This window comes from Hemibagrus wyckioides, linkage group LG13 (assembly GCF_019097595.1).
Source record: "Hemibagrus wyckioides isolate EC202008001 linkage group LG13, SWU_Hwy_1.0, whole genome shotgun sequence".
NCBI classification, from domain to species: Eukaryota; Metazoa; Chordata; class Actinopteri; order Siluriformes; family Bagridae; genus Hemibagrus; species Hemibagrus wyckioides.
The window spans coordinates 6203957-6230748 of NC_080722.1; the positions used below are offsets into that span (position 1 = coordinate 6203957).

General features: G+C 38.0%; 1 protein-coding gene across 4 annotated transcripts in view; it reads right to left on the reverse strand.

Moving 5' to 3' along the window:
- Positions 1–26792, reverse strand: part of lzts2b (leucine zipper, putative tumor suppressor 2b) — a 28828-nt gene continuing 2036 nt past the window's right edge. The window contains exons 1-5 of one of the 4 annotated variants that reach the window (XM_058406364.1): positions 12659–12824; positions 6075–6536; positions 5135–5692; positions 4549–4818; positions 1–2714 (exon numbers count right to left, since the gene is read on the reverse strand). In XM_058406364.1, coding sequence (XP_058262347.1) covers positions 1998–2714; positions 4549–4818; positions 5135–5692; positions 6075–6509 — 1980 coding nt within the window. In that variant the 5' untranslated portion in view covers positions 6510–6536; positions 12659–12824 and the 3' untranslated portion in view covers positions 1–1997. Of the gene's footprint in view, positions 2715–4548; positions 4819–5134; positions 5693–6074; positions 6537–12558; positions 12825–26792 lie in introns of those variants that run through there. The other 3 variants (XM_058406362.1, XM_058406365.1, XM_058406361.1) reach the window with 3 other exon arrangements.

Here is a 26792-nt window from a genome sequence, read left to right on the forward strand (position 1 = left end):
TACTATACAATTTTGTTGTTGTTGTTGTTGTTGCTTTACTATACTCGTAGAAAGATAAAGGTTCTATAGGGAATCCTAAAACAGGAGTGGACAAATCATAAAATCCTTAGCCAGCCCAAACGGTAAGCAAAATCTCTAATGTGCTTACCAGTCTTAATAAATATATTGAGTGACTTAAGTATAGTATTTGATCACATCAGGTTCCTGGTCTCTACAACAAGTCATTGGTCAGTGTTTCATATATAAGATGTAGATTTCAGCTCAACATTTGGTCTGTCAAAATTCGGTAGTAAGCTGTTTTCTTTTTTAGCTGTTACACCAACTTGTCCACTACGACTAAATTATTAAAATCCAATACACGTAATCTATTTGTCTCAGGCACCCAGGTTACTGATTTGTCCACCCCTTTTAAATAGCTTTTCAGCTTGCCCCTCTGAGGAAATACAAAGTATTTCCAGAGCAGAGCCAGTTGAACCCATTTAGGAATCAAAGAATCCTCAATCCTAACTTATATGAATGTGTGTACACAAGCACGTCTAAGTAAATGTCTTTTGGTATGGGAACATTGAGTTATGTTTTATTTTTGAGTTTTTTTATCTGCTTTTTGCAACTTCAACATGAGGTGTAAATTTTCACAGCTAATGTATGATGAGGTGGGATAAACACTCAAACCACACAACCGCTTCACACACAAAGTGCACTTGAGTGACTCTTGAATTAATTATCAAACATTCAAATGTCAGGCAAAGCAGGTGTACATTGCTGAAGTGATGTCTCCTGAGACACCATTCCATAATTAGATATTTAATCGGCATAACTTTTAGTTCTACAGCTTACAAACTGTATATGAGCATGATTGCATTATACGCAACAAACAGAGGCAAGTACAACTAGTCTCATGAGACACATAAACTTTAACTATACACTTTGTGTGATGTACTGTACAGAGAGCAACTCAAGACAGTTGAGTTGACTTAGCCTACATTATACAGTCACATTAAATGTGACATATTCATGACCTAAATATAATAAAATACAAACATTTAATAACCACTTCAGGGTCCTGTATATGTGAAATTATGTTCAATATGATAATGTAAGAAAGACAGGTTGTTTTTTTAAATCTTTGTTTCGTTTGGGTCAAAATAACCTATTACTATTCTAATTAATATGACATTAAAATGATACAAAATAATATTTGTAATTAGATTACAGAGATGATTCTTACGTCACTCTGACAGGAGGTTATGTTGAATTAAAAGGGTTAAAATGTTTGGACATGTAACCCAAAAGATTCTTTTAGTCACTGCCATTTTAATTCAGATGGATCAGAAAGTAGGGGCTTTGCCTCCTGTGCCTTTAAACATTACTTGTATTGCTAATAATTTAGAATAGGCAAAAGGTGACCTTATAGAGGAATTTGTCAAATGTGTTTGTGCATGGTGTCGTGATGAACTGGAGTCACATCCAGGATGTATGTGTCCTGCCCAGTGTTACTGGGATTGGTTCTGGCTCCACTGACCAGGTTTAACTAACTGAACTAACCAGGTTTCACTAACTGGACAGTCTGGAGGTTGATTATTTCACTATAGAAATGAAAGCAAAAGAATTCAAAAGAAGAAGCATTACATGTTCCTTACCAATATTCTGAGAAATCCCTTTTCTGCATCATATCTGCACCTTCCGTAATCTGGCATTTCAACTGTCTAGTCAGTGAACTCCTAGTACACAAGGACTACTAGCCACATCTGGTGCAGAATGTGGGATTTGTCAGAATACTAGTTAGAAAAAAATAACTATTGTTGATCTTCTGTCAACTTTTGAGTTTATTGATAGATGGCTGCTTCATGTTTTAGTGCAAGTGAATCCAAGTGAAACCCATATATTTGTGTTTGGATATTGCTATGAATTTAAAAGTGATGACTTGAGTCAACCGGGCATTGATTAAATACAGTATGCAACTGTGAATAAGCGAGTTGAATTTGGCCTGTACAATGTTATATCTCAGTTGCAGCAACATCGTCAAAGGTGACCTCATTGCCGCTGCTCTCATCGTCTTGCTCCCGTTTCTCCAACTCAAGGCTGAGCTCGCGCAGGGCTGCCTCGAGCTCACGGTTGCGCCGGTACATCTGAACATAGTTCTGCTGCAGCTGCTTTTGATAACGAATCACTTTGTCCTTCTCTTCTTCCCAGCAGTGGCGCTCATTCTCAAAGGCCGCCGCCTGATCCTCGACCAGCTGCCTCTGGCGAGCCAGCTCACCTTTCAGCCTCTCCACCTGCTGCCTGGAACTTTCACGTTGACCTTTGACCTCTTCACCCTCACTTGCCAGCCTTTGTTCCTCAATACTTGCACCACCACCTGCTCCTCCTCTGTAGCCTGATTCCTGCATGAGAGGTGAAGCCTCAGCATATTCGTTCAAAGCCTGCCGGAGCCGCATCGACTCCTCCTCCAGACGTCTCATTTTTTCTCGCAGCAGCTCGTTCTCGCTCTTGCGCCGTTGCAGCTCGTTCTCACACACCTCCAGCTCGAGGGCTCGAGTGCGTGTTTGCGTGTGTGCCTCCTGCAGTTGGCTCTGGCTATTCTGAAGCTCAGCCCGCACCTCCCGCATCTGCCCTCGTAGTGTCACCACCTCTCCCACTCGCTGAGACAAGTCTGCCTGCAAGTCCTTCAGCTGCTGTTTTAGCAAAGAGATCTCACCTGTCTTCTGACACACCTGGGGATGAGTAGGGAATAGTGAATATATAGCTATGCCATTGATTAATATAATCAACAGAAAATCTAACTAAGAGGGTAAAGGTATCTATAATGCAGTATGTTTAGATATTTTTTAAACAAATTTGGTTATTGTTGGGTGTGATGGGGGTGGAAGTTTGCTAGTTTGACATCAATTCAATTAAATTCAGTTTATTTTTATAGAACTTTTAACAATGCACATTGTCTCAAAGCAGCTTTACAGAACAATAGAAAAAAAGAATAAAAATATAAAGTTTAAAGTAAAGTTACTACTTATCCTCAACGTTTATCCATACTAAGTGATAAGGGATAGTATTTATCCTAAACATTTAACCAGTCATAGATGGAACTTAAATATAGTCAGGAGTAGTATAACAGAGTGATTCAAGGGGCCTGAATAGACAGGGGAGAGCTAAAAATGCAACAGGGTTAGTTGCACCTTGTACCTGGAGGGTACTTTTTGTATCCTTCTTTCAAAAAAACCCCTTTAAGGCTTTGAAGTACCTAATGTACATGTTTGTAGAGTAACGTATACAACATTTTTAAATTAGCTTGCAACAACATTGCTTTTCAATAAGAGGGAATATTATAGTCAGTAGTGGAAAATCTACACTAAATGGCACACCCATGGGCTTTAGCAACAGTAATCAACATTCAAAAATAGCAACCTTACATTTTTTGTCTGCCATTTACGAGTATATCCTTGGGCCCCCTGATTTCCTGGATTTCAGACGCAAGCCCTCAGAGGTAATCATCTCTTGGTCATTCACCAGTGACTGTTTCTAAGTCTGCCTCTCCAAGATACATACAGAAGTCTTGGCCTGTTTCACTACTACATGATATATGTTATGTCATAAATACCATTCTTTCCTGAGGCCACCACACCAGGCCCTGGTCAAACTGCTTGATTCACTACAGCCTCTATCATGTCATTGGCCTCAGTCCTCTTGCTTGACCCATACCTACACAATCTCGCACCTGAAACTATTTAAAGCCTTAAACAGAGAGTATCCCTTTCACTAAAAGTTCAGAGTAGAAGCCTTTCAGAAACTAGGAGCCATCAGTCACCCAAAGAACCCTTTACTCACAACTTTTCTCAATCCAAACATTCAAGACTGCTCATAGTCACAGTATGTCCATGATCACTGGCTTTGATGCCCCTGCCTCACCTCCCTGCTGTTCTGCTGTCCCAGTTTTGATGGCCTTGGCTCTCAGTGAAGCTCGATAAAGATCTGGAATAGACTTTAGATCCATTTTCTCTCTCTAGCAGTGCTGAAAGTCCTGCTGTGACCTCAGGTCCAGTTCCCAGTGTTCTGTTCCTGCCTGACCCTGTGGACCTGGTCTCTAGTTGTGGTCCAGTCTCATTTCCATTCAAAACGCAACTTATCCAAAGTGATGGCGATTCAACACTCTCACTGGCTATGTTTTCTCAGTTCTTCTTCATCTGGCTTTGGTGTTAGTCCAAATCATATTGCTACCCTTCTACTCTCTTAGTCTTTCTCTGGTCTCTAGCTCCATTTCCTGTTGCTATGTTGGTCAGCCCTTTCATAATCTCAGACAAATTATCCTTGCATTATGCTCTATTTCCTTCAATCAAATCCTCATTCCCTCTCCTGGGGAGTCAGATGACAGACATTACCCTGAGTTTCATCTCTCCATGACAATACCCTAGCCATGGACTGGTTCAATGTCTGTAGCTTGTTTTACTTGTGTTTTGTTATCTCAGTATATCATACTTGTTTATCATTGGCCTTCAAAAGTCAAAAGGTACATTTGCATTCTCCTGGCCTGAATTAATTTCTCACTCATCTCACCTCCCATTTGGTCTCCTCCAGTCTTGGTCCCAGTTGTGTATGTTCCCTTTCGAAGGAGGCACAGCGTTCCTCAAGTCGCTCACGTTGCTGCAGGATTTGTGCAAAGTCATCTTGTAGTTTCTTTTTCTCCTGCTGAAGCTGAAATATCTGGAACTGAAGGAGCTGCTGGGCCCGCTGGGCCTTCTGTGATGCCTTCTGCATTTTAGTGGCACAGCTCTGTCGCAATTCTTCCATCTCTAGCTCACTGCGTTTCTGCTTCTCTTCATACACCTGGCAACAGGAAAAAAATTGCATTTTTTACAGTGAGTGGTTACGGTTATTTGATATATCTTACAAAATGACTTCTCTTTCTTATGGCTACATAATGACTTTCTTACAGTTATATTTACAGAATATTTTTGAGTTTAAGTTATATGTGCTTCTTATTGTTCTGTTATTGCTCTGCTCTCTTTGTTTTCCATCACTAATCTAGTATTCCAATCAGACATTTTAAGCTGAAAGGCTTCAAAAGCCTTTCAGTTACCAATGCAATGGTCCAGTTTAGTCCAATTTGTTTTTGGAAGTGATGGAAACACTATTTACTAACCTGACAGATAGCCACCTCATTCTCATCCAGGTTTTCTCTCAGGTGCCGTAGCTCCAGCTCTCTCTCTCTCAATTTTTCCTCCAAGTCTCTCACAATGGCCTCATAAGCCTCAATCGGTGGAGGAGAAGGTCCGCCTGATCCCATGTCTGATATACCCGGTTGACTGCGACTTCCAAGAGACCCTGTGCTTTTGCTAGAAGATGACCGCCCACTGTCTGAATTGGAGTGTCCATGGCTAAGCACAGGCTTGCTTGTTTCTGTTTGGTTTAAACTATAAACAGGGCCACTGTATGCATTCAAGTTGGTTAAAGAGTTCCTCCCCGAGTCCGTCATAGTGAAGGACTGACTGAACAAGCCATTTCGAGCTCCACTGTAAGAGCTGCGTCTTTCTGTGGTTACTGAGCTGACAGCATCTTGTTCTGGAGAGAGTACACTGAGGTTTCCCTGGCTTCCCGATAAGCCTCCACCTCGGCGTGGTGAGAGATACTGCATAGCATTTCGGCTCTTTGGCACGACAGGCTTGAAAGCTGTTGGTCGGATGATTGCCTGCTGTACATTCTGCAAAGTACAAATGGTTACAATTATTCTTGCATTTTTAAATTTGTAAATAATTTTGCTATATATATATATATATATATATATACACACACACACACACACACACACACATATATATATATTTATATATATATAGATATATATATATAGATATAGATATATACACATATATATATATATATCTTATACAACAGGTACCTACTCCCTGTGTGTGTTTCATAATCAAGAGTCCACTTAATTTTATTGTTCATATGCTGTCTAACTATGTTCCTCAGAAAAGATTGCATTATTTCCCACTACTACCTACATAGGCTTAAGAATTTCTTTGCATTTACTTGCCCCTAATTTTCAGTGTATATATACTTTTGTTTTCAGCACTTACCCTCTCTAACTGCCCAGAAACAGGCACCAGTTTAGGAGGCCCATCCACACCCATCTCCCCTCCACTATGACCTGAATCCAACCAGTTGTCATTCCAATCAGTGATCAGATCTTCATGTGAATATGATCGCCCGCCAATTCCTTTCCCTCGAGCTGCTATGGCCTTCCTCTTACTGGATGGTGTTTGACTTGCAAAAATTCCTTCATGAGAGGAATCAGAGAGGAGTCGCCCTGAGCCCGGCGTACCACGGCGGAGCTGAGCCGTGACCTCTAGGTTGTTCCGGCCGTGGTATGCGGTGTGGCTGGGGATCATACTGCTTACAGAGCCCATGCCCCCTAGAGATGGTGGTGAAACAGGAGAGGAACGTTGTCTACGGCTCTCTAGACCTGAAGGTTGGTGGTCAGTAGTCACTGGAAGGGACTGGACCAATGCCATGCCTGTGGCTTACTGCACCCACACAATCTATGTACAAGCAAATAGAGAGAAGTATTTGGTCAGTTCATTTAGTAACCTCTGCTTGTTAACTACATGTAATGGTCAAAGTTTTTTTTTTTTTTAACATAAATAAAGCCGTAATCTTAACATTAAAATGCCTCAATCTACCATCTTAAATGTTCTGTGTAGTACCCTACAACAGATGGTTTCCATTACAAAAAAAATTCTCATTCAGCACCTGATTCTATTTTGCACTACTTAAAATGTGGCAATATTCATAAAAAGAAAATCCTAGCTAGCAGAACAGGAAAAACAGAATTTTAACACAAACCCACAGGGACTGTCAGTGGATGAGACAGCTATGTTTTTTGTTTTTTTCAAATGTGTGCCAAGCAACAGTAAGAAGACTGTGGGGGTAAAATGAGGGTGTTGCTATTATTTAATACTAAGCAACCCATTTTTTAAACAACCTAGCACAGGTCAAAGTTCACCTATATCAGGACTGCATGAAGCAAGTATACCTGCTAATAGAAGCTAATGTGGATCTTTCACATCACTTTACATACAAGTGGGAGAATTTAATTTTAAAAAAAAATCAGATGTCACGGGTAAGCCAGAGAAGTTTCTATAGAAACTAAAATAGTCTCTAGAACTATTTTAAAAAAGTAAAGCATATGCAACAGCAGGTTTTGTAGATGTTGACAACATTACCCATAGAATTGCAGATCCATTGTACAAGATCCAACACTATTTTGGGTTTTGCATAAAACCTTGAGAGACAAGATCCAAGATACTTCTAAAAGTATTTCAAGCTGATATGCAGCATTATATTTGGCAGAACGTGATTTAGAATTCACTTCAAAATGTAAACAGAAGCATTAAGGCTCAATGCTTCTGAGTTGGTCCACTAACACACACCGAGTAGGAGTTTACTCAGTACTGTCCATCTCCCACCTCAGTACAAAATTAACTTGAGCTTTTGTGAAGACTAATTATGAGGCCACATTACTGACCCTTCATTTTTGCTCAGCCCAGGGAGGGTTAATCATGTGGGATTGTATATATTAATACAGGTTTAATTTGCTTAGGCATTTTAAATCTATGAGTGCTGGAGCTAATTAAAGCTGTTTGCCCTAATTACCAGGGCAGGACATCATTGTGAAGAGAATATGCTGAAATGGCTTAATAAACAGGAATGTCTCATGTCTATACATACACGTCAGTCTGCTCAGGTTGTAAATACTAACCTATGATCAGATCTTGCACAAATGTAAAGTGCAGTTTGGGATAAATATAATACTGTATATATTGTAATCTTCAGATCCAGTGTATCTTCCAGGGCTGAACTAATACAGATTACATTTACATAAAACATCTAAATATTCTAAAAAGTTGAGTAGTATTTGAACCATGAAATTAGTTTTGACATACCCTGTAGTTAGACATGTATTTCTGCATCAAACCTGTAATGCAGCCATATTCAGTTTCTGCTTGTGTCAGGCTTTTTTAGTCGTTATTTCGTTAAGAAAGATGCATGCTCAGATGATTTGGATGGAAATGTATAGCCCTGAAATACTCCCCAGACAGAGTTGTAGAAAGTTTCAGATTTCTGTCCTGGTGCAAGATGAAGCCTCTGAGATATGAGGTATTTGCTTGAGTTCTCACAGTTCATGTTTATGCTACAGTGTTCACAGTAAGCTTTAGAAGATTAACAGCCCCCTATGTTGAGAGTCTGTGGCAACTGGCTGCAGATGCAAATGCCACATATAAAATCAGTGCTAAATACTTCATTAGCTCTCCTGTCTTGAATTAATGATGCAACACCAAACAGATGTCTGATAAACAGCTAAGTAGCCAACTGTCCACTTTTAAGGACCCTTGAAACCAGAGGATTATGAAATACACAATAATCTCATATGGTTTACCCTGGAAGTAGTTAAATACTTTAAATATAAATTTTACAATCTGGATTTTTGCATTGGAATCATTATTTTAACAGTAAAATTAATTTAACAGACATATGAAATGGATCTCCAGGTGTAGTATTTCTAAATGAGCTGCCCTAGCAGATGCTAAATAAGCCCTTTGTCATTTTGTAAAGCAGCCACAGTGTTATCTTGCAAGCTACCAATGAATGGAACTCGAAGCTAGTTAGCTTGATTGCTACACAGCATATGTCTACTCATGCTATCTTTCATCCATTATTAGCCAAATTACCATACTTGGCTGAAGTTTTCTTTTGATTATGTCTCTTGCTGTCAATCAAAGCAAACAAGCACACAGGAGGGGTCAACAGCACAGACGGAGATGGTGGGTGTTGGTGACTGTGTTCCTGGGAAAGTTCATCAGACACAAGTACTGTCTCTCCCACAGCAGTAAGAATGTGCAGACATGTCATGTAGCGAATGTTTTTCCTCTCTTGCCATCTGTAAAGGTGGGTCACTGTGTTCATCTACTAACTGCCAAATGGCATCAGTAGTCTACAACTGCCATGTTCATGATTTAGGCACAGTTCTTAGCTGTTTCTGACACAGGATTTATTACAAACAAATTATTACAAGAGAAATGGCTTACCTTGTTTTATCAATTAGCTAAATAGAATGCTTCCCTGTTACTGATGAGTCGATTCTACATTCAGAAATCTGTCTTCATTACGTTTTTAGTCGGCTTGTCCTGCAAAACTGGACTAGCGTTTAGAACAATACACCACCTCACAGGAACAACAATGACCTGCAGTTTCATTACTCCATCACTCTTGCTTACATGCATTATTCAGTTGGTCACGTATTCTACAATACTGCAATATGTTTAATCAGATTAAAGCCATTAGGTCAAAAAAATCCAAACACACGCCTGGATTTTAATCCAGTGAACAGGTTAGTCAGCAAATTTAGACCATTTAAGAGAGGAAACAGAAGAAATGCTTGAGTCTGTCTATGGATAAAATTAAAACCTGAAGTAAATTATGTTAAAAACCAAAAATGCATATCATTACCAGACAAACATGTAATTTTATACAATCTGCTTGACTTGACATAAAGTTAAACTAAAATGCTAATTAAACTAAATTCTACAAAAAGAAATCTGATTATTGAGTGAGTCACATTTTTACATTGAATAAAACTTTTAATTAGAAATAATAATACATTTATATGCTAAATTAGAACTATAACTCCCCAAGAAACCTAAAAAAAAGATTAATGACTGGTTTATATTGTTTAATATTAAATTCATGATTCTTAGGCAATATAGAAACAAAGTAAAAAATATTGCATTTTTTCACCATAAATCAATTGAAATCATTCTGAGTGTATATTACTTCAGGTTCATTATATTTGATTTTAAATAAATAAATAATTACATTCCTACAATGCCCACATCACAGTTTGTGACCAAGTAGCCAGTTAAAACATACAAGTGAGGAGCTCTGGATTTAATATACTTTTTTATTAATATTTAATATACCCGCATTTATTAGCTGGAATTAGCTAAGCTCACCTGTTTCAATTAGATATAATTGTCAAAAATAAAATTTCAGATTTATTGTGCAGCCCTTGCTTTGATGCTCAGATCAACAATGTAACTCTATGTGCATGAAAATGAGACGGAAAATACAAGTGCATTGAGTTTCTGAGACTAGCTGCTCACAAACACATACACACACCGAGTAGGTGCTGTGACTGAACTGGCAGGAACGCTCAGTGTAAACAGGATGGTGTAGGAAGGCCAAACAGCTCACAGTGACGCACTGAGACACACAGATCTAACACTAAATCTGCCTTTATGAAGTATTACAGTACACACACAGTGCTACTGCTAGATATAAATATAAGTTTGTACACCCATTCACACCCACTCATGCTTAAACGCAAGTACAGTTAAAAGGGCCAGTGAAAGAGGGCACTGTTTCACATATAAAAAAACACATACACAAATGTACCCACCTAGCATACTCGTACTCAGTCAAGGAAAGTTTGACCAAAGTTTCCTAAAGTGCATGAGGGACCAGTTTCCTTTTCTGTCTATCTGCATGTTTCATATCTCTAAAAGATGCCATTAACCTATTAACTAATCTATTCTGAATAATAAAAGTATGAACTATATTGAATTAAATGAACTCTCAGTATGTGGTTATCAGAAATGATACATACCAAAACAGTTAGTTTTGGTCGATTAATCTTGAACTTACTGTTCTATATTTCTTTTGTTCTGTAAAGCTGCTTTTAGACAATGGCCATTGTTAAAAGCTCTATACACATAAAATAAAAATAAATAAATAATAAACAATCTGATTGGACAAGCAGCGTCTCAAAAGTACTCATATTTCCTATAACCACACTGAACATTTCACTGTTTCAAATATGATATCTTGTCAGATAAAGATAAAAAGCAGGACGGAATGGCAATTTCTTCCCACAAGCACCTTTAACAAATCAATGTGAGCTAGTTAGGCAGACATCGTGCTGTAAAAAGAGCGTGACATCTTCAGGAACTAATTCTACTTGCGGAGTAAAATTATTAAACTTTTAGCCATATTGAGTTAGTAGTGTCATTTACTCTATATATTTCTTGTTTATAAAACTATAAAAGCAACCTCACACCTGAAATGGAGCCGTTAGACTGAATTTTAATACAGCTGGGATTACCTGCAGCGCTCATTCACGTGTGAGGCTCATGCCTACAGCCGAATCTTGCTGATTTTCAATATAACTGTACTCTTACTTATTTGATACTGCTTAACTAATCAAATATTGGGATTGTGTGATGCAACCAGATGCAAAGCAGAGTTAGATTATATTCCACAAACAACATGTCCTGAAATGTTTTATTCCTTTTATACCAGGGTGGTTTTTCAGCGATAACAATTCTCCAGTTACTCAGCAAAATAAGTTCCTGTTATCACATACATAATAATGACTATAACCAGTCTGGGTTTTTTCTTTCCTTCGAAGTACATATATATAATAATACATAATATATATATTTTTTTCCATCAACATTTTCTGACCAAGCACAATCAAGAACCTAATCTTTTGGATGAGAATTTGGATTTAATGTTCAAGAAACTAGAAATGTCTTTTATACCCTTATAAGGAAATGCATCTATGAATATGCATGAATATGCAAATTGTGAAGTGCTCCATGTCCTTCTGAGAAACACACACACACACACACACACACACACACACACACACTGCCCTGATTATGCTAAAACAAAAAGCCACATTGAAGAAATGCAGTCCTCTGAGTCTGAACCTTTGATACACTTCAGATGTCTATTCAACAAAGTCTGGGAAATGTTCAGCTACTGATTTTTTTCTACAGATTTCACTCACTGCTACTGTATTTTACTGCAGATAATGCTAGCATAGCTAGCTGATTAATGAACTGTTAGCAAACTAGCTTGTATTTGTCATGGGTCAGATTTATGAATAGAAATAAAACTTAGACTGAGCAATACATTTACTAGCTCTTCCATTCTTGATAGTCTATGATAGAGTAGTACTTGATACACAAAAAAGAAAATAAGCTATGCTAGTTGTTGCAGTTATCATATTTATAATGCTAAACATTCCTAAACATTCAGTTATTCACCTTCAAGCATACTTTTCAGTAACTGAATAAATGAATTACAGAAACTCTACTGAAACTAATAGGACAGGAAAGTATGACAGTGAGAGAAGTCTGGACTCCTGGAAGTTTAAAGTGAGGATAAAAAAAAAATATGTGTCTTTATATAAAACCTCTATATGCTGCCTCATCACACCGTTTTTGTCACACATAGTCAGCACAATCTAACTTAAATGAAAGCAGTTTAAAATAATTCTGACAGAAACTGTATTTACACGTAAAATTCATTGACTGATACACATGACTGTGTAATATAGGAAAATAGCAGATGTTTTTATTTCTATGCCACTTTATTCATGTTGTTAACAAGCTATAGAGTTCAGGTGAGTCTAAATTCCATACCAAAGCACATATACAGCTATTAAACACACACACACACACACACACACACAAAACTAGAGTTCCTAATGTGACATACCCCAGGTTGAGTCCTGCATAGCTGCTTCCGTTGCTAACTGAAGGTAAAAAAAAAGTCTCTTTAGCTCCTTCTTCTAATCCGCCACACAGAACACACTTACATCTCTGAGTGCCTGGGCCAGCTTCACACACTTTCGTCTCTCCCTTCCTCCTTCTCGTTGCTCTCTTTCTCTCTCACCGCTCTCTCCATCCTCTCTCCTCCCTCAGGAAATGCTATTTCTCCGCCGCACGTGTTCTATATAGCGCAGCCCAGCTGTGAATGGAGGCCTCATCCTTCCCCCCCCCCCCCCCCACTATTTCTCAGTCTTTATTTTTTTCTTTACTTTTCACTCTGTTTCTTCAGTACAGGTTTTCCAGTCTCTCTTAAGCAGACAGATGTTTCTGAGATTTGAGCAGCCGTGTGTGTGTCTGTGTGTGTGAAATATGAACCGTGCTGAGTCGAAACTGACCACAACAAGGAAATGACACACAGGTCTGGAATGTGTCGTGCACCTTTATTCACAGACACACTCCTCTCCCATGTAACCACCTCATTATTCTCAATGCAATCTGTTTTAGTATCCTGGGCATGACAGGAACGTCATACTGATTCATGTAAACACACACACACACACCGTTTGAAGCCTTTGACTTAAACAGTTTATAGACAATGTTCATTGTGTCGAGTCACAAACTTCAGGGAGGCAGAGCTTAAGTTGCTCAAAGAATCACAAACCTGATCGTATAACATTTATATTTCTTTTTATTTATTTTTCTCATCAGTTTATCTAACTCTAATTCCACCTCTGCAGCAGTAGCTGTCTGAAGTTAAGTTCAGTAGACTCACTAGCATCATAGCTAAGGTGGGTTAAACTGTTATATTGTGCAATTGTTGCGTGTTGACATTCTGTTGGAATTACAAAATAATCCAAGATGACAGCTAGACGTCTGAGAATTTTATTCAGACTTCGGGTTGAGAAACAAACACGTGTTAAACAGTAACAAGCTTTGCTATTTATTATGCAGTCTATGCAAAGTTTCTTTTTTTTGTGAAATATTGAGATATTAAATACTTTATCTCTAAAATCCCTGCTTGTTTTTTTTCTGTTGGTGGTGACGGCATGTATTCAGTCAGAAACTTTTAGTAATTTCAAGTTCTCTAATGGTAATTACAAATTCGATGATGATGATGATGATGATGATGTGAACTATTTTTCCAAGCTGTAATTAAAGCCAAGAACCAGGTTATGATAAAGCTTGCTAACATTGGTCTAAGTATTATAATGCAGAAATCCAAACTGCAGCTGTGTTCATTAGCAAATCCATAGTTTATGTCATTTGTACCAAAATTGTATAACATACCAAGACATACATAATAAAAATTAGCAGTAAGCTAGCTAACATGTCGTAACCTATCTAATTTATATGATGCTAGGAGCTAGGTTTGCTTGCAAGGTTGCTAACATTAAACTGTAGTCTAGCTGATAGCATCAAGTAAACTACTGTAGTGATGTCATACGATTATTATTTATATTACACTATGGCTGGCTGAAATGATAGCTTAATGTATTTTGTGCTAAACTATGTAACATAAAGGCAAATATTATATTGTTCATTTAAAATATGCAACTGATATTACCAGATATATTCTATATCCGGATCGATAACATTATCTCATCATACTGTAATGATTTACAAATGTTTTTAGTTACCCAGAAACCAAATTGATGGGGTAAAAACTGCTAAATAAACAAAATAAGATCCAGCTGGATTATTAGTTAGTTAAGTGCAGACTAAAGGAAATAAAATAAATGAATATCTGAAATATTTTATGCTGAACTTCGTTTGCACCCTTGAGAAAAGTCAGCGATTGTGACGGTGATGTTTTGTCCTATAGTATCACAAGAAAAATATTATTTGAGCTCATTATATGAGCTTTTTTCTCATTCTGTGTTATAAACGTGAGGTCATGACATGTATAAGCATAAGAGTTACTGTGTATTGAATTGGACTTTTTTTGTTTTCTCAGTGTTTCACAATTCCTCTAAGTTCCTGAGTCTACAAAGAATGTCCATCATCAGTGCATACTAATTAATAAAAAACATTCTTTTGTACAATTAATGGGATTCATGAAGATTTCAGACATTTGAATAGAAGATACCAACCCCATGAGGACCTTGAGGATAACAACCTCCTAATCAATACACAAAATAGCATTCTACATATGCTGTATCTCCATCATTAATCATTTGAAGTCCTTGGCCTGGAGGAGTTGGTTTTGAATCTATAATGAATGTAGATGTTGAGCTAATTTATGAGTTGCTCAGGAGCTCCTGGTTACACGACTCCAAATGACTGTATATGACTTTAGAAAGGACATTATTCATAATCACTCTCTCTCTGATGTTTGTGGTAATTCACACTCTCCAGTATCACCCAAATGAGGATGAGGATTCCTTTTGAGTCTGGTTCCTCTCAAGGTTTCTTCTTCTTACCATCTAAGGGAGTTTTTTCTTGCCACAGTCACCTCAGGCTTGCTCATTAGGGGTAAATACAAAGAAATTTAAATATAAGTCTCATATTAATTTTGAACTTGTTGTACTATATTTCTTATAATTCTGTAAAGCTCCTTTGAGACAATGTCCACTGTTAAAAGCGCTATACAAATAAAATTGAATTGAATTGATTCAGAACAAGAAGCATACTATAATGTAGCATTGATGTGCATCACACCACTGTTATACAATAAGCATTATATTTAAACAAATATACAACATGCATATTTTTGCACAGTTATAACTAATGGCATCTTCTCAGTCAACAAAATTACAATGTGATCTTACAAAGGCTACTGAAGTTTCAGCAACTTAAATGAGTCAAGGACACTGCTTTTTATAAACAAATTATGAGAGAATGAAACACTGTCCACCCTAAACACCATCATTCATACCTGCCTATATACTGGATATGTGTGTATTATGGGATATGTGCATGCGGGTCAGTATAAGAATGTGTGTGTACGTGTGTGTGTGCATGCTGGGGTAAGTAGGGTAGAGTAAGTAGGTCTACAGCGATGTTCCACAGGTTCCTTTCAGGTCCTGCTGTAAATGGGTCACTCTAGCCAGTGTTAATTTGGTCCCGCAGGCGAAACGGGGCTAAAGAGTCGAACTCTTTGGAACAGCCCAGAAAAACCCAGAACAGCAGAGACAGGGAAGGGAAGATGTTTTCCCATGATACCGTGGGCTATTATTAAAACCAGGTCCGAGCATGACTATGACAAAGCCTCAGACAGCGAGGCCACACACAATAGGCACTTCCCAAACAAAGAGGTTCAGCGATGATGTAATTTCCATTTGTTGTGTAAACAGCGTGACCCTACAGATAATGGTTTTCTCTGTTGGCATCATTTATCAGTTGACTGCAGGGTCAAGATCACTCTTTCATAGCACTGTATGTTTTCTAGTAAACACATACATTCAGTCTTGGTGGTTTTTACATAAAAGGCATGAGGGCAATCATTTATATCCTGCCTGCTGTGCATCCTTTGACCATCAGTGAACTGGATTTTTACTCACATTTGGTCTGACTGCAATAGCTGAGTGGGCAAAAAAAATGCGTTGTCATTGTAGCATGGGTTTTTACACATACATATTTGGAAGACACCCTAATCCAGAGTGATGTACAATTTAAGAGCCTAGCAGTAGCAGCTTGGTGGACCTGGGATTCAAGCGCATAACCTTCCAATCTGTAGTCCAGCACCTTAACCACTAAGCTACCACATCCCCACACTAAGCAACCATAAAACTCCAAAAAAATCATTAAAAATCATAGCTAATTCTGGTAAATTGTATCCACTAATACATGCACTTCTGTGGGGAAGCATCTCATGACCGACTGTCCATCAAGATAGATGGATAGATAGATAGATAGATAGATAGATAGATAGATAGATAGATAGATAGATAGATAGATAGATAGATAGATAGACATCAGAAGTTTCATTCTGTCCATTCCAGTTGTATTAAAACATTCAGATGTTTAAATAGGAAGAGAAATGGCTTACTAGCCAGCTATCGCTTCAGTTCATTAGACCATCTGAACATCAATTTTTTAAGGGCACAGCAGAATGCTGCCATCTATGGACGTCCAGCAGACACTGCAACCTGACCCCAAGACCTAGCGCATTTTCCTATCAAATATCTCAAATTCACATAAATCTCATTATCACTGTCTGGTTTATTATAAAATGTGTCTGAGAACCACATTCAAACATGTAAACCTAACAAATATATCCTATGACTGCGTAAAATATCCAAGCCATGCATAGAGAGTGGAGCTTATTTATAGTGTGGGAGACTCAAAGAGGAGAGCAGAGGGAGCACTGACCCACACTAGAGGCCCAAAGGTCTTCAATCCTTCTGATACTGGTTTTTACATGTGACTGTCTGCCTGGTGGGAAAATGGGAGAGCAGCATGACCCCCTGCTGCAGATACACGGCTGAACATCCAGTTCCAGGCCAGTGCTGGGGACGAGGGGATCATGTGAAGTGTTTATTTCCAAATCAAGCCTTGTGAAACTAGATTCCACAGGAATGATAGATGAACTGTACTTTTTGTTCCTGTACTTTTGCAGAGAGCAAAAGGCTGTATCCACTACCAAGAACTGTTCAGTTATACTCCATAATTTATCAGAAAGAGCAAAAATACAAGAGGAATGTGTTAAATAAAACCAAAACTAATCTTTTCTTTCTTTCTTTCTTTCTTTCTTTCTTTCTTTCTTTCTTTCTTTATTTATTTCTCTCTTTCAACTGGAATGAAAGGATCAATCCAAGTGACTGTTTTATCCAAGGTGGATAATACGTCAAATTATCTAATAATTAAAAGATTAATCAATGTAAACCTTCGGATTCATTTATTTTCCCAACTCCTCACCTGCAACAATCAATCAATAAAAATGTCTAGATATCTAGCACATATATATGATTTTACCAGAAAGTTTTTTTTTTTGGAAACGTTTGACCAGAGGTTGATGTTTTTTTCCTCAGATATGTATGGATCCTGAACAGTATGTTCAGCGGCTCCATGAAGATGAACACCTCTCTTCTCTTCCTGCACTGTATCATCCTGCACGGCATTCCCAACCTCGACAACTCCGGAAGTTTGTGTGATTACTGATAGAATTTATGGAGTAGAGTTAAATTTCAAACATAGCTAGATCTTCTTTGCAGAAGATTAATAACTTTCTGAGTGTGTGTGTGTGTTGTAAAGGGCATCCAGCTAATATTTCAAAGCAGAATAATTGGAACTCTTCTTCTTACTGTCTATTCATTCAGAATACATTTTCTGACAAAATCACTATTGAGAATAGTCGCATTCATTAATTTCTACTCTATTCTAATCTGGTGGGATTTACAAATTTGTTGTTGCTATGGTACCCTCAACATTAAATGCTGCTCCTCACATGCACATACAGTACATTTCGGTTCACATTACATGTAACATACGGTACATATGGAGATTTACGACATTGTTATGTATTTGCAGTGTTATTATGATATCCGGCTATAAAATGTGAGATGATCTAAAATGATTTCACTGTCATTTCAGTGATCTGCAAAGCAGAACAATACCATTTCTACACGAGGTTCACTACGTATTAACTAGCTCCACATTGTGCTAATAGTAATTTTGTACTGAAAAGTGGTTTCTCAGCAGCTCATAGAATAAACGCTGGCTTTCAATGTGTGTTACGAGATTAATCGCAGTAATGTGGAGGATACACAGCTAGCGATTTTCCCCTTAATCACCTCTCTTTAAACATACAGCAGTGCCATTCACACAAAGCTAATCAGATCATACACACCAAGCGTACAATGTTGAATCCACTCATTCATGATGTACGGTTTATATGAAAAATAATTAACACACAGTGTAGAGTGAAAGCTACAGTGCTAAACTGAAGAAGCAAACATATTTTGGTTGATCAGCTACAGGGGGGAAGGGGGCTGAACTTAAAGCCGGGATGAACGATTCGTTTCTTGATATGACTTGATATTTTCAAAATGTTTTTCAGAGAGTACCTCAGAATTTTCAACAACAAAGAAGTGATGTTGTTGCTGAGTTTCCTCTGGTTTCCTCCAGTTTACTCCCACCTCCTTAAACCATGATGGTACATGGATTTGCTATGCTAATTTGTTAAATTTGCCCCATCCAGGGTGTGTTCCTGCCTCACACCTAGTATTACACCATGATGACCTTCCCGAAGAATGACGAATGCATGAATAATCAGCTAAGAGTTTATTAACATATTGCACAACTGTAATAGAAACAATTACATTACCTTCTTTAAGAAAGTCCATGTGATGCTTCTGGAGCTGTACTGTCAATTTTTCAGTCCACCTTCTTTAGCTTTGGCTAACATTTTCTTAGCTAAGATATTCAAAGTTCACAGTTTGAATTACCAATAGTGTATGACTGTATGGGTGCGTTACATTCTAGAGATTAAATAATTTCAAACAAAAAGAGGCAACTTTCCTAAAATTTTCTGTACATCATACAGGCTTGAAAATCCTAATTACTTTGTTATACCCATTGCTAAGAACACCAGCTCCTTTGAAATTCACAGCAGCATTTCTGTGAAACATTCAGCCTGTAAAAATCTTTGATTATCTGAATATTTGGTCAGTGATTAACTCTAGACTGTTGGACACAGGCCCCAAATGTCACATTAGCATGACTTGCACTTTATCTGATCAAGGTAAGCAGGTTTTTTTTAAAAATAGAATATCATTTTCTTTTACTAATACTTGTAGAAAATGCTGCTCTAAATGTAGACTGACCTAAATACATAACTTCAGCTGAGCTTCTACTGAGCATAAGAAAACTGTAGGCCAAGTCTTGGACCAAGACTTTAAAACCATTTTTACTTTACTGCAGCTTATTTTGCATACGGTTACAAAACCAGACAGGGCTAAAACCTCCATCCACGTCTCCATTCGGCATGTTTTCCATGGTGCCTGAAAGTATTTGCCACGGCAAATGTCTCGGAGTTACAGTAGGAATATAAGAGAATTCAATATTCATTGTGCTGTACCTCTTCATACTGAAACTTTTTTTTGTCTAATTCAATTCACTTTTATTTGCACAGCACTTTTAATAATATGATATAATCAGAGTGTTTGGGTCTACAGTAATTTAGACATTAGGGGTCTAACAGGATCCACTCATTATAGCAGACACACCACTGATTCAGACCAGTTCTGTCCTTGTTTGTACTCTCACAACAGACTGTTCTATAGCAATCTACTGTATCTTGTATGGTCATTTACGCCCCTGTGTCCTGTTTGGCAGACAGTCCCAACATACACACACACACACACACACACACATATACACACACGGACACATGGACACATAGACACACAGTCTACAGTGGGAAACCTTGAAGCTGAAACACACCCCTGGGATCTTCAGCATGAATGTCAACAACAAGGCGGGGCACAGGAAATTAGCCAATGAAACACTGGGTATTTTAGTTGGTGCATGAAGGTAAACACACACACACACAGTGAGTAATGGTCACAAGTCAGTGAGTAAAAGGCTGAATTTGTTTATGGAAAACACTGAAGTAGGAGACGATGTGGGAGTTAAATGGCAGTTACACGCAATCAGCATAAATGACTTTATTTCAGTCCTTTAAAGGCACTACCTATATTTTAAGGCTGGACAATGTGATCATCTGCTATAAATATACTTTTCTGAAAGCAGTACTTTTAACACACTCCACCGCTACTGAAAGTAGCAGTAGGCAGACTGAACAGCAGTTGAATTATATTTTCTTTTATTGTTCATTTTCTATTTATTTATTTATTTATTTATTTATTTATTTTATATTGTTGTTTATGGCATACATATTTTGTATATATTAATCACTCATTTTTGCACACCGTTTTTATTGCCTCTGTTCTTCTTTTATTTATTATCAGTACTCTGTAATATTTGCTGTTAATTTTTTGTTATGCGGCTATAACATAACAATTCTATCTATCTATCTATCTATCTATCTATCTATCTATCTATCTATCTATCTATCTATCCATCCATCCATCCATCCATCCATCCATCCATCTATTTTAATAACTTATTTATCACCCACCCTTACTATCCAACCATCCTTATATAGGGTCATAGTTGGCAAGTTCTACTTTAGAGAAGAAATAGCAATCAACCTTAAAATCATGAACACACATGTATTCTTCTAGACAAATAAATATGAAATGGAAGAATACATTATGAATAAATAAGTGTATATGGCCAAAAGTATGTGGACACCTGACCATCGCTGAATTGTCTGGGATGTTTTTCCAATTTCCCTTCACTGGAACCTAAAGGCTCAAATCTGTTCCAGCATGACAATGTGCACAAAGCCAGCTCCATGAAAACATGGATTTAAAAGTTTGGAGTGGAAGTGACTCGTGGAGTGGAAGTGACTCGCACACTGACCCTGACCTCAACAACGCTGAACACCTTTGGGATGAATTGGAACACCGACTGCACCTCAGACTTCCTGACCTGACATCACTGCCTGACCTCACACATGCTCTTGTAGCTGAATGAACACAAAATCCCCACAGCCTCAATCCAACATCTAGTGGAAAACCTTCCCAGAAGACTGGAGATTATTAACTTTTGGCCGATACAGTGTATATGACATAATAACATATAAAAAAATAAAAGCAACATATGATGATCCTAATGATTTAAAACTTTAGTTCCAACCCAGACTTGTTCAAGTCCTTAGTAAGCAGCAAATATGAGTAATTTAATCTCCCATTGCTGCAGAGTAATAACAGGCTAATGGGTTTGATTAACGTGTTGAATAACGCCGACAGGCTCTTGTGTGAATTTGGTCTGTCTGACTCCAGCACAAACACAGGTCAAGGGAGCGTGAAAGAATGGCGATGAAAACAGCTTCCCCACAACAGGACTGCTATTTAACACAAAACACACCCTTTCCAGGGAAAAACCCACTTACTCAAAACCTGACGCAACATTTAACCACAGATTACAGCAGTTTATGTGGGCTAATTAGTGGATTCTCAATTATGGCTGGACTGTGCCCATATATCTACCACCCAGATTTACCTACACATCAACTTTAGTGTGCTAAATACAGTATACCAAAAACAAAAAAAATATATATATATATGTATATATATATATATATATATATATATATATATATATATATATGTATATATATATATATAGGCTTGCTTATGGAGCTTATGTTGTTTCTCACAACTGAAATCTATAAAAAGTCCAGAATGACTTTGCAGAAAAAATAGCACCATCTTAATGACAGATATGCTTTCTTTCTCAACACATAGTTTGGCAGAGAGACCAACATTTCTAACAAAAAATTCCTAGCAGACCAAGGAGAAAAAAAACCCATAAAAACAACAATCTAAAACCCCTAGCACATATCAGTGGACAAGACAGCTCCATGCTAACGACATGAGTGATAAGAGATATACTGGCTGAACAGATATTTGACTTGAATTTACATGAATATTTGAAATTTTAAGCAACCAGCAGTCAATTTTATACAAAATTGACACAAGTCTGTATCTGTTGTATGAATGTATTGATATGTGGAGTATGTAATGTAAACCTCAAAGTTCTTTATGCTTATATTACTGAGACAAATTGAAACTTTCTAACAAACTGGAAACTTGGGCAAACAGCTAAAAACATATTTTAAATACTGAAAGAACATAGCAACAGACAGCACATTTCATTCAGCCAATAACTGTATATATGAGTGGACAATATGGCACCATTTTATCCCATTGTGTGGTTTAGAAGCGTTTTGGAAGTCTGTCTTGTTTAAATTGGAACCAGTCATAAAACGGTGTACAGTAGAGACCTTGGAGCCAGAGGATGCACAATAGATTTGGCTGGTTGGACAGTCAAAAGCTTGCACGCTGTGAGACATGACCTGAAGTTCAACTCAAAGTCGGGAGTTGTAGTTGTATCATTTTAACATCATCAGGAACATGTTTTAGAGTCTTCTACTTGCTAGCTATCATCTTTTTAATTAACGTAATATAAGCATAAATTAGTAATGTACGGTACAGACTGAAAACATAAACAGCTGTCAACATTTCCAGTCAATGCAAACTATTTCTTCAGGAGAAAATCGCTTCTCTTCATAACTTCCAGCTAGCTCTCTTTCATCTGCAGCTCTCTTCCTTCTGAATGGAGAAGTGTTTTAATTTTTCTTTGCTCGCTCTAGTGGTTTAAAAAGAAAAGGAGAGCCTGGATAAACTCACCAAGCTACTTCAAGCATTTGCTAAGTACATACAATAACAATAAAACACTATGAAATTCTGCTAGGAAAATTTAGCCTTGCCTTGGTTTAGAGAACACTTTGTTCACTCCCATTATTTTGCTAGTTATAATAGCAGTCTAACAAGCTAGATTAGACATCAAAATGAGCATCATACCAATCATTCGAAAAATCGTGAAGAACTGATAAGAGCACATAGCTGAGGGTCTGTTAGAACAGTTTACTGTAGAACAAGATATAGGTTTGGTTCAAAAATATCACGCATCTCAGGTATGTGTTGGAAAGTGTGTGAACATTTATGAGGATTGACTGGCATGGCCAAAACCGTCACCTTATCAACCCCACCCTTTGGGTGGGAACTTTATCCTTAAATATGGAGATGTGGAGATGTAATTAAAGTGTATTTTTGGATCCTTTCCCATTCACTAACACTGGAATAGGCAGGGTTAAAAATTACACTTTGGCCAGACACTCAGAGAAAATTTAGCTACATCCACCCATATATTCAGTCATTGTCAGGTTTTACCCTGTGCTTTTATTATACGATGAGCTTTTTAACAATATATACCCACTCATTTCTTTCTTTTCTACTATGTGTTTTAGACATGCAGTTGGGCAAAACTATAAGATTTCCTTAGCCTAAGTGCAAAAGCAAAGAAGCATATGACAGACATTAAACTTCTCTTGAATGACTGAATTAAATTCAGAGTATAAGAGGGAACAGGTTCAATTTATTTCGGTTGTATTATTTTCTGTTACTTTAACACATGCTAAAAATAGAGGAAATTTCTTCAGTGCTACATAATGTTAAATATGTGAAACGGTGTACCTGCTGATCCCTAGGTCATACGTTAATAACTGATCCACTCCTTAGCCAGAGGGTGGTGTGCGTGCATGTGTGTGTGTGTGTGTGTGTGTGTGTGTAAATCAGTTTCACCACGCAACACAGATGTGTCAATGTGAAAGATGAGCAACACAATGAATACAGCAAACAAGGAATGGAACAGAGAGACCACTAAGAGTGTGTCATCGGACTGTCTGTGTGTGTGTGTGTGTGTGTGTGTGTGTGTGTGTGTGTGTGTGTGCGTGCGTGTAAGAGAGATAGAGATCTATGGCCTTATTCCTCTAAAGCCAAACCCAGTGGGATTTTAGAGAATTGAGTCTTGCATTTGTGCGCGCACACACACACACTGCTCACAAATGTTTGGGGCAGTGCTACAATCAACATGTGCTGATAGTATTGTGAGGCATTGTATAGTGTGTACAGCTGTGTAGTAAGGTATAGTGTGTACAGCTGTGCAGTGAGGTATTGTATAGTGTATACAATGGTGTAGTGAGGTATAGTGTATACAGCTGTGTAGTGAGGTATTGTATAGTGTGTACAGCTGTGCAGTGAGGTAAGGTATAGTGTGTACAGCTGTATAGTGAGGTATTGTATAGTGTGTACAGCTGTGTAGCGAGGTATTGTATAGTGTGTAAAGCTGTGTAGTGAGGTATTGTATAGTGTGTACAGCTGTGTAGCGAGGTATTGTATAGTGTGTACAGCTGTGTAGCGAGGTATTGTATAGTGTGTACAGCTGTGTAGTGAGGTATTGTATAGTGTATACAACGGTGTAGTGAGGTATAGTGTATACAGCTGTGTAGTGAGGTATTGTATAGTGTGTACAGCTGTGCAGTGAGGTAAGGTATAGTGTGTACAGCTGTATAGTGAGGTATTGTATAGTGTGTACAGCTGTGTAGCCAGGTATTGTATAGTGTGTACAGCTGTGTAGTGAGGTATTGTATAGTGTATACAACAGTGTAGTGAGGTATAGTGTATACAGCTGTGTAGTGAGGTATTGTATAGTGTATACAACGGTGTAGTGAGGTATTGTATAGTGTGTACAGCTGTGTAGTGAGGTATAGTGTATACAGCTGTGTAGTGAGGTATTGTATAGTGTGTACAGCTGTGCAGTGAGGTAAGGTATAGTGTGTACAGCTGTATAGTGAGGTATTGTATAGTGTGTACAGCTGTGTAGCGAGGTATTGTATAGTGTGTACAGCTGTGTAGTGAGGTATTGTATAGTGTATACAACGGTGTAGTGAGGTATAGTGTATACAGTTGTGTAGTGAGGTATTGTATAGTGTGTACAGCTGTGCAGTGAGGTAAGGTATAGTGTGTACAGCTGTATAGTGAGGTATTGTATAGTGTGTACAGCTGTGTAGCCAGGTATTGTATAGTGTGTACAGCTGTGTAGTGAGGTATTGTATAGTGTATACAACAGTGTAGTGAGGTATAGTGTATACAGCTGTGTAGTGAGGTATTGTATAGTGTATACAACGGTGTAGTGAGGTATAGTGTATACAGCTGTGTAGTGAGGTATAGTGTGTACAGCTGTGCAGTGAGGTAAGGTATAGTGTGTACAGCTGTGTAGTGAGGTATTGTATAGTGTGTACAGCTGTGTAGCGAGGTATTGTATAGCGTGTACAGCTGTGTAGCGAGGTATTGTATAGTGTGTACAGCTGTGTAGCGAGGTATTGTATAGTGTGTACAGCTGTGTAGTGAGGTATTGTATAGTGTATACAACGGTGTAGTGAGGTATAGTGTATACAGCTGTGTAGTGAGGTATTGTATAGTGTGTACAGCTGTGCAGTGAGGTAAGGTATAGTGTGTACAGCTGTGTAGTGAGGTATTGTATAGTGTGTACAGCTGTGTAGTGAGGTATTGTATAGTGTGTACAGCTGTGTAGCGAGGTATTGTGTAGTGTGTACAGCTGTGCAGTGAGGTAAGGTATAGTGTGTACAGCTGTGTAGTGAGGTATTGTATAGTGTGTACAGCTGTGTAGTGAGGTATTGTATAGTGTGTACAGCTGTGTAGCGAGGTATTGTGTAGTGTGTACAGCTGTGCAGTGAGGTAAGGTATAGTGTGTACAGCTGTGTAGTGAGGTAGTGTATAGTGTATAGCTGTATAGTGAGGTATTGTATAGTGTACAGCTGTATAGTGAGGTAGTGTATAGTGTACAGCTGTATAGTGAGGTATTGTATAGTGTACAGCTGTTTAGTGAGGTAGTGTATAGTGTACAGCTGTATAGTGAGGTAGTGTATAGTGTACAGCTGTATAGTGAGGTAGTGTATAGTGTACAGCTGTATAGTGAGGTAGTGTATAGTGTACAGCTGTATAGTGAGGTAGTGTATAGTGTACAGCTGTGTAGTGAGGTAGTGTATAGTGTACAGCTGTATAGTGAGGTAGTGTATAGTGTACAGCTGTATAGTGAGGTAGTGTATAGTGTACAGCTGTATAGTGAGGTAGTGTATAGTGTACAGCTGTATAGTGAGGTAGTGTATAGTGTACAGCTGTATAGTGAGGTAGTGTATAGTGTACAGCTGTATAGTGAGGTAGTGTATAGTGTACAGCTGTGTAGTGAGGTAGTGTATAGTGTACAGCTGTATAGTGAGGTAGTGTATAGTGTACAGCTGTACACTATACACTATAGTGTACAGTGTACAGCTGTGTAGTGAGGTAGTGTATAGTGTACAGCTGTGTAGTGAGGTAGTGTATAGTGTACAGCTGTATAGTGAGGTAGTGTATAGTGTACAGCTGTGTAGTGAGGTATCCCTCAGTGTGTAGAGCTTTGTGATGTGATGTTCAGGTTGTGAATGAAAGCATGATTAGCTCAGATCTTGAGCTTTTGTCTCTATACAGTGGAACCCCAGCTTTAGATTTCATGTATGTTGTAAGTAAGTTATCTTGGTCACTCTCAATCAAACTTTGTACTGGACTACTGAGATATTTTTGCCATTTCCTTGTTCCAGATTTTTCTCCCTTTTGTAGACTTTATATGTTCAGTTTCCCTTCCAGTTCATTCAGGCCATTAACAACATCATGACATGGGAATAAATGTAAGAAATACTACAGATTTTCAGTA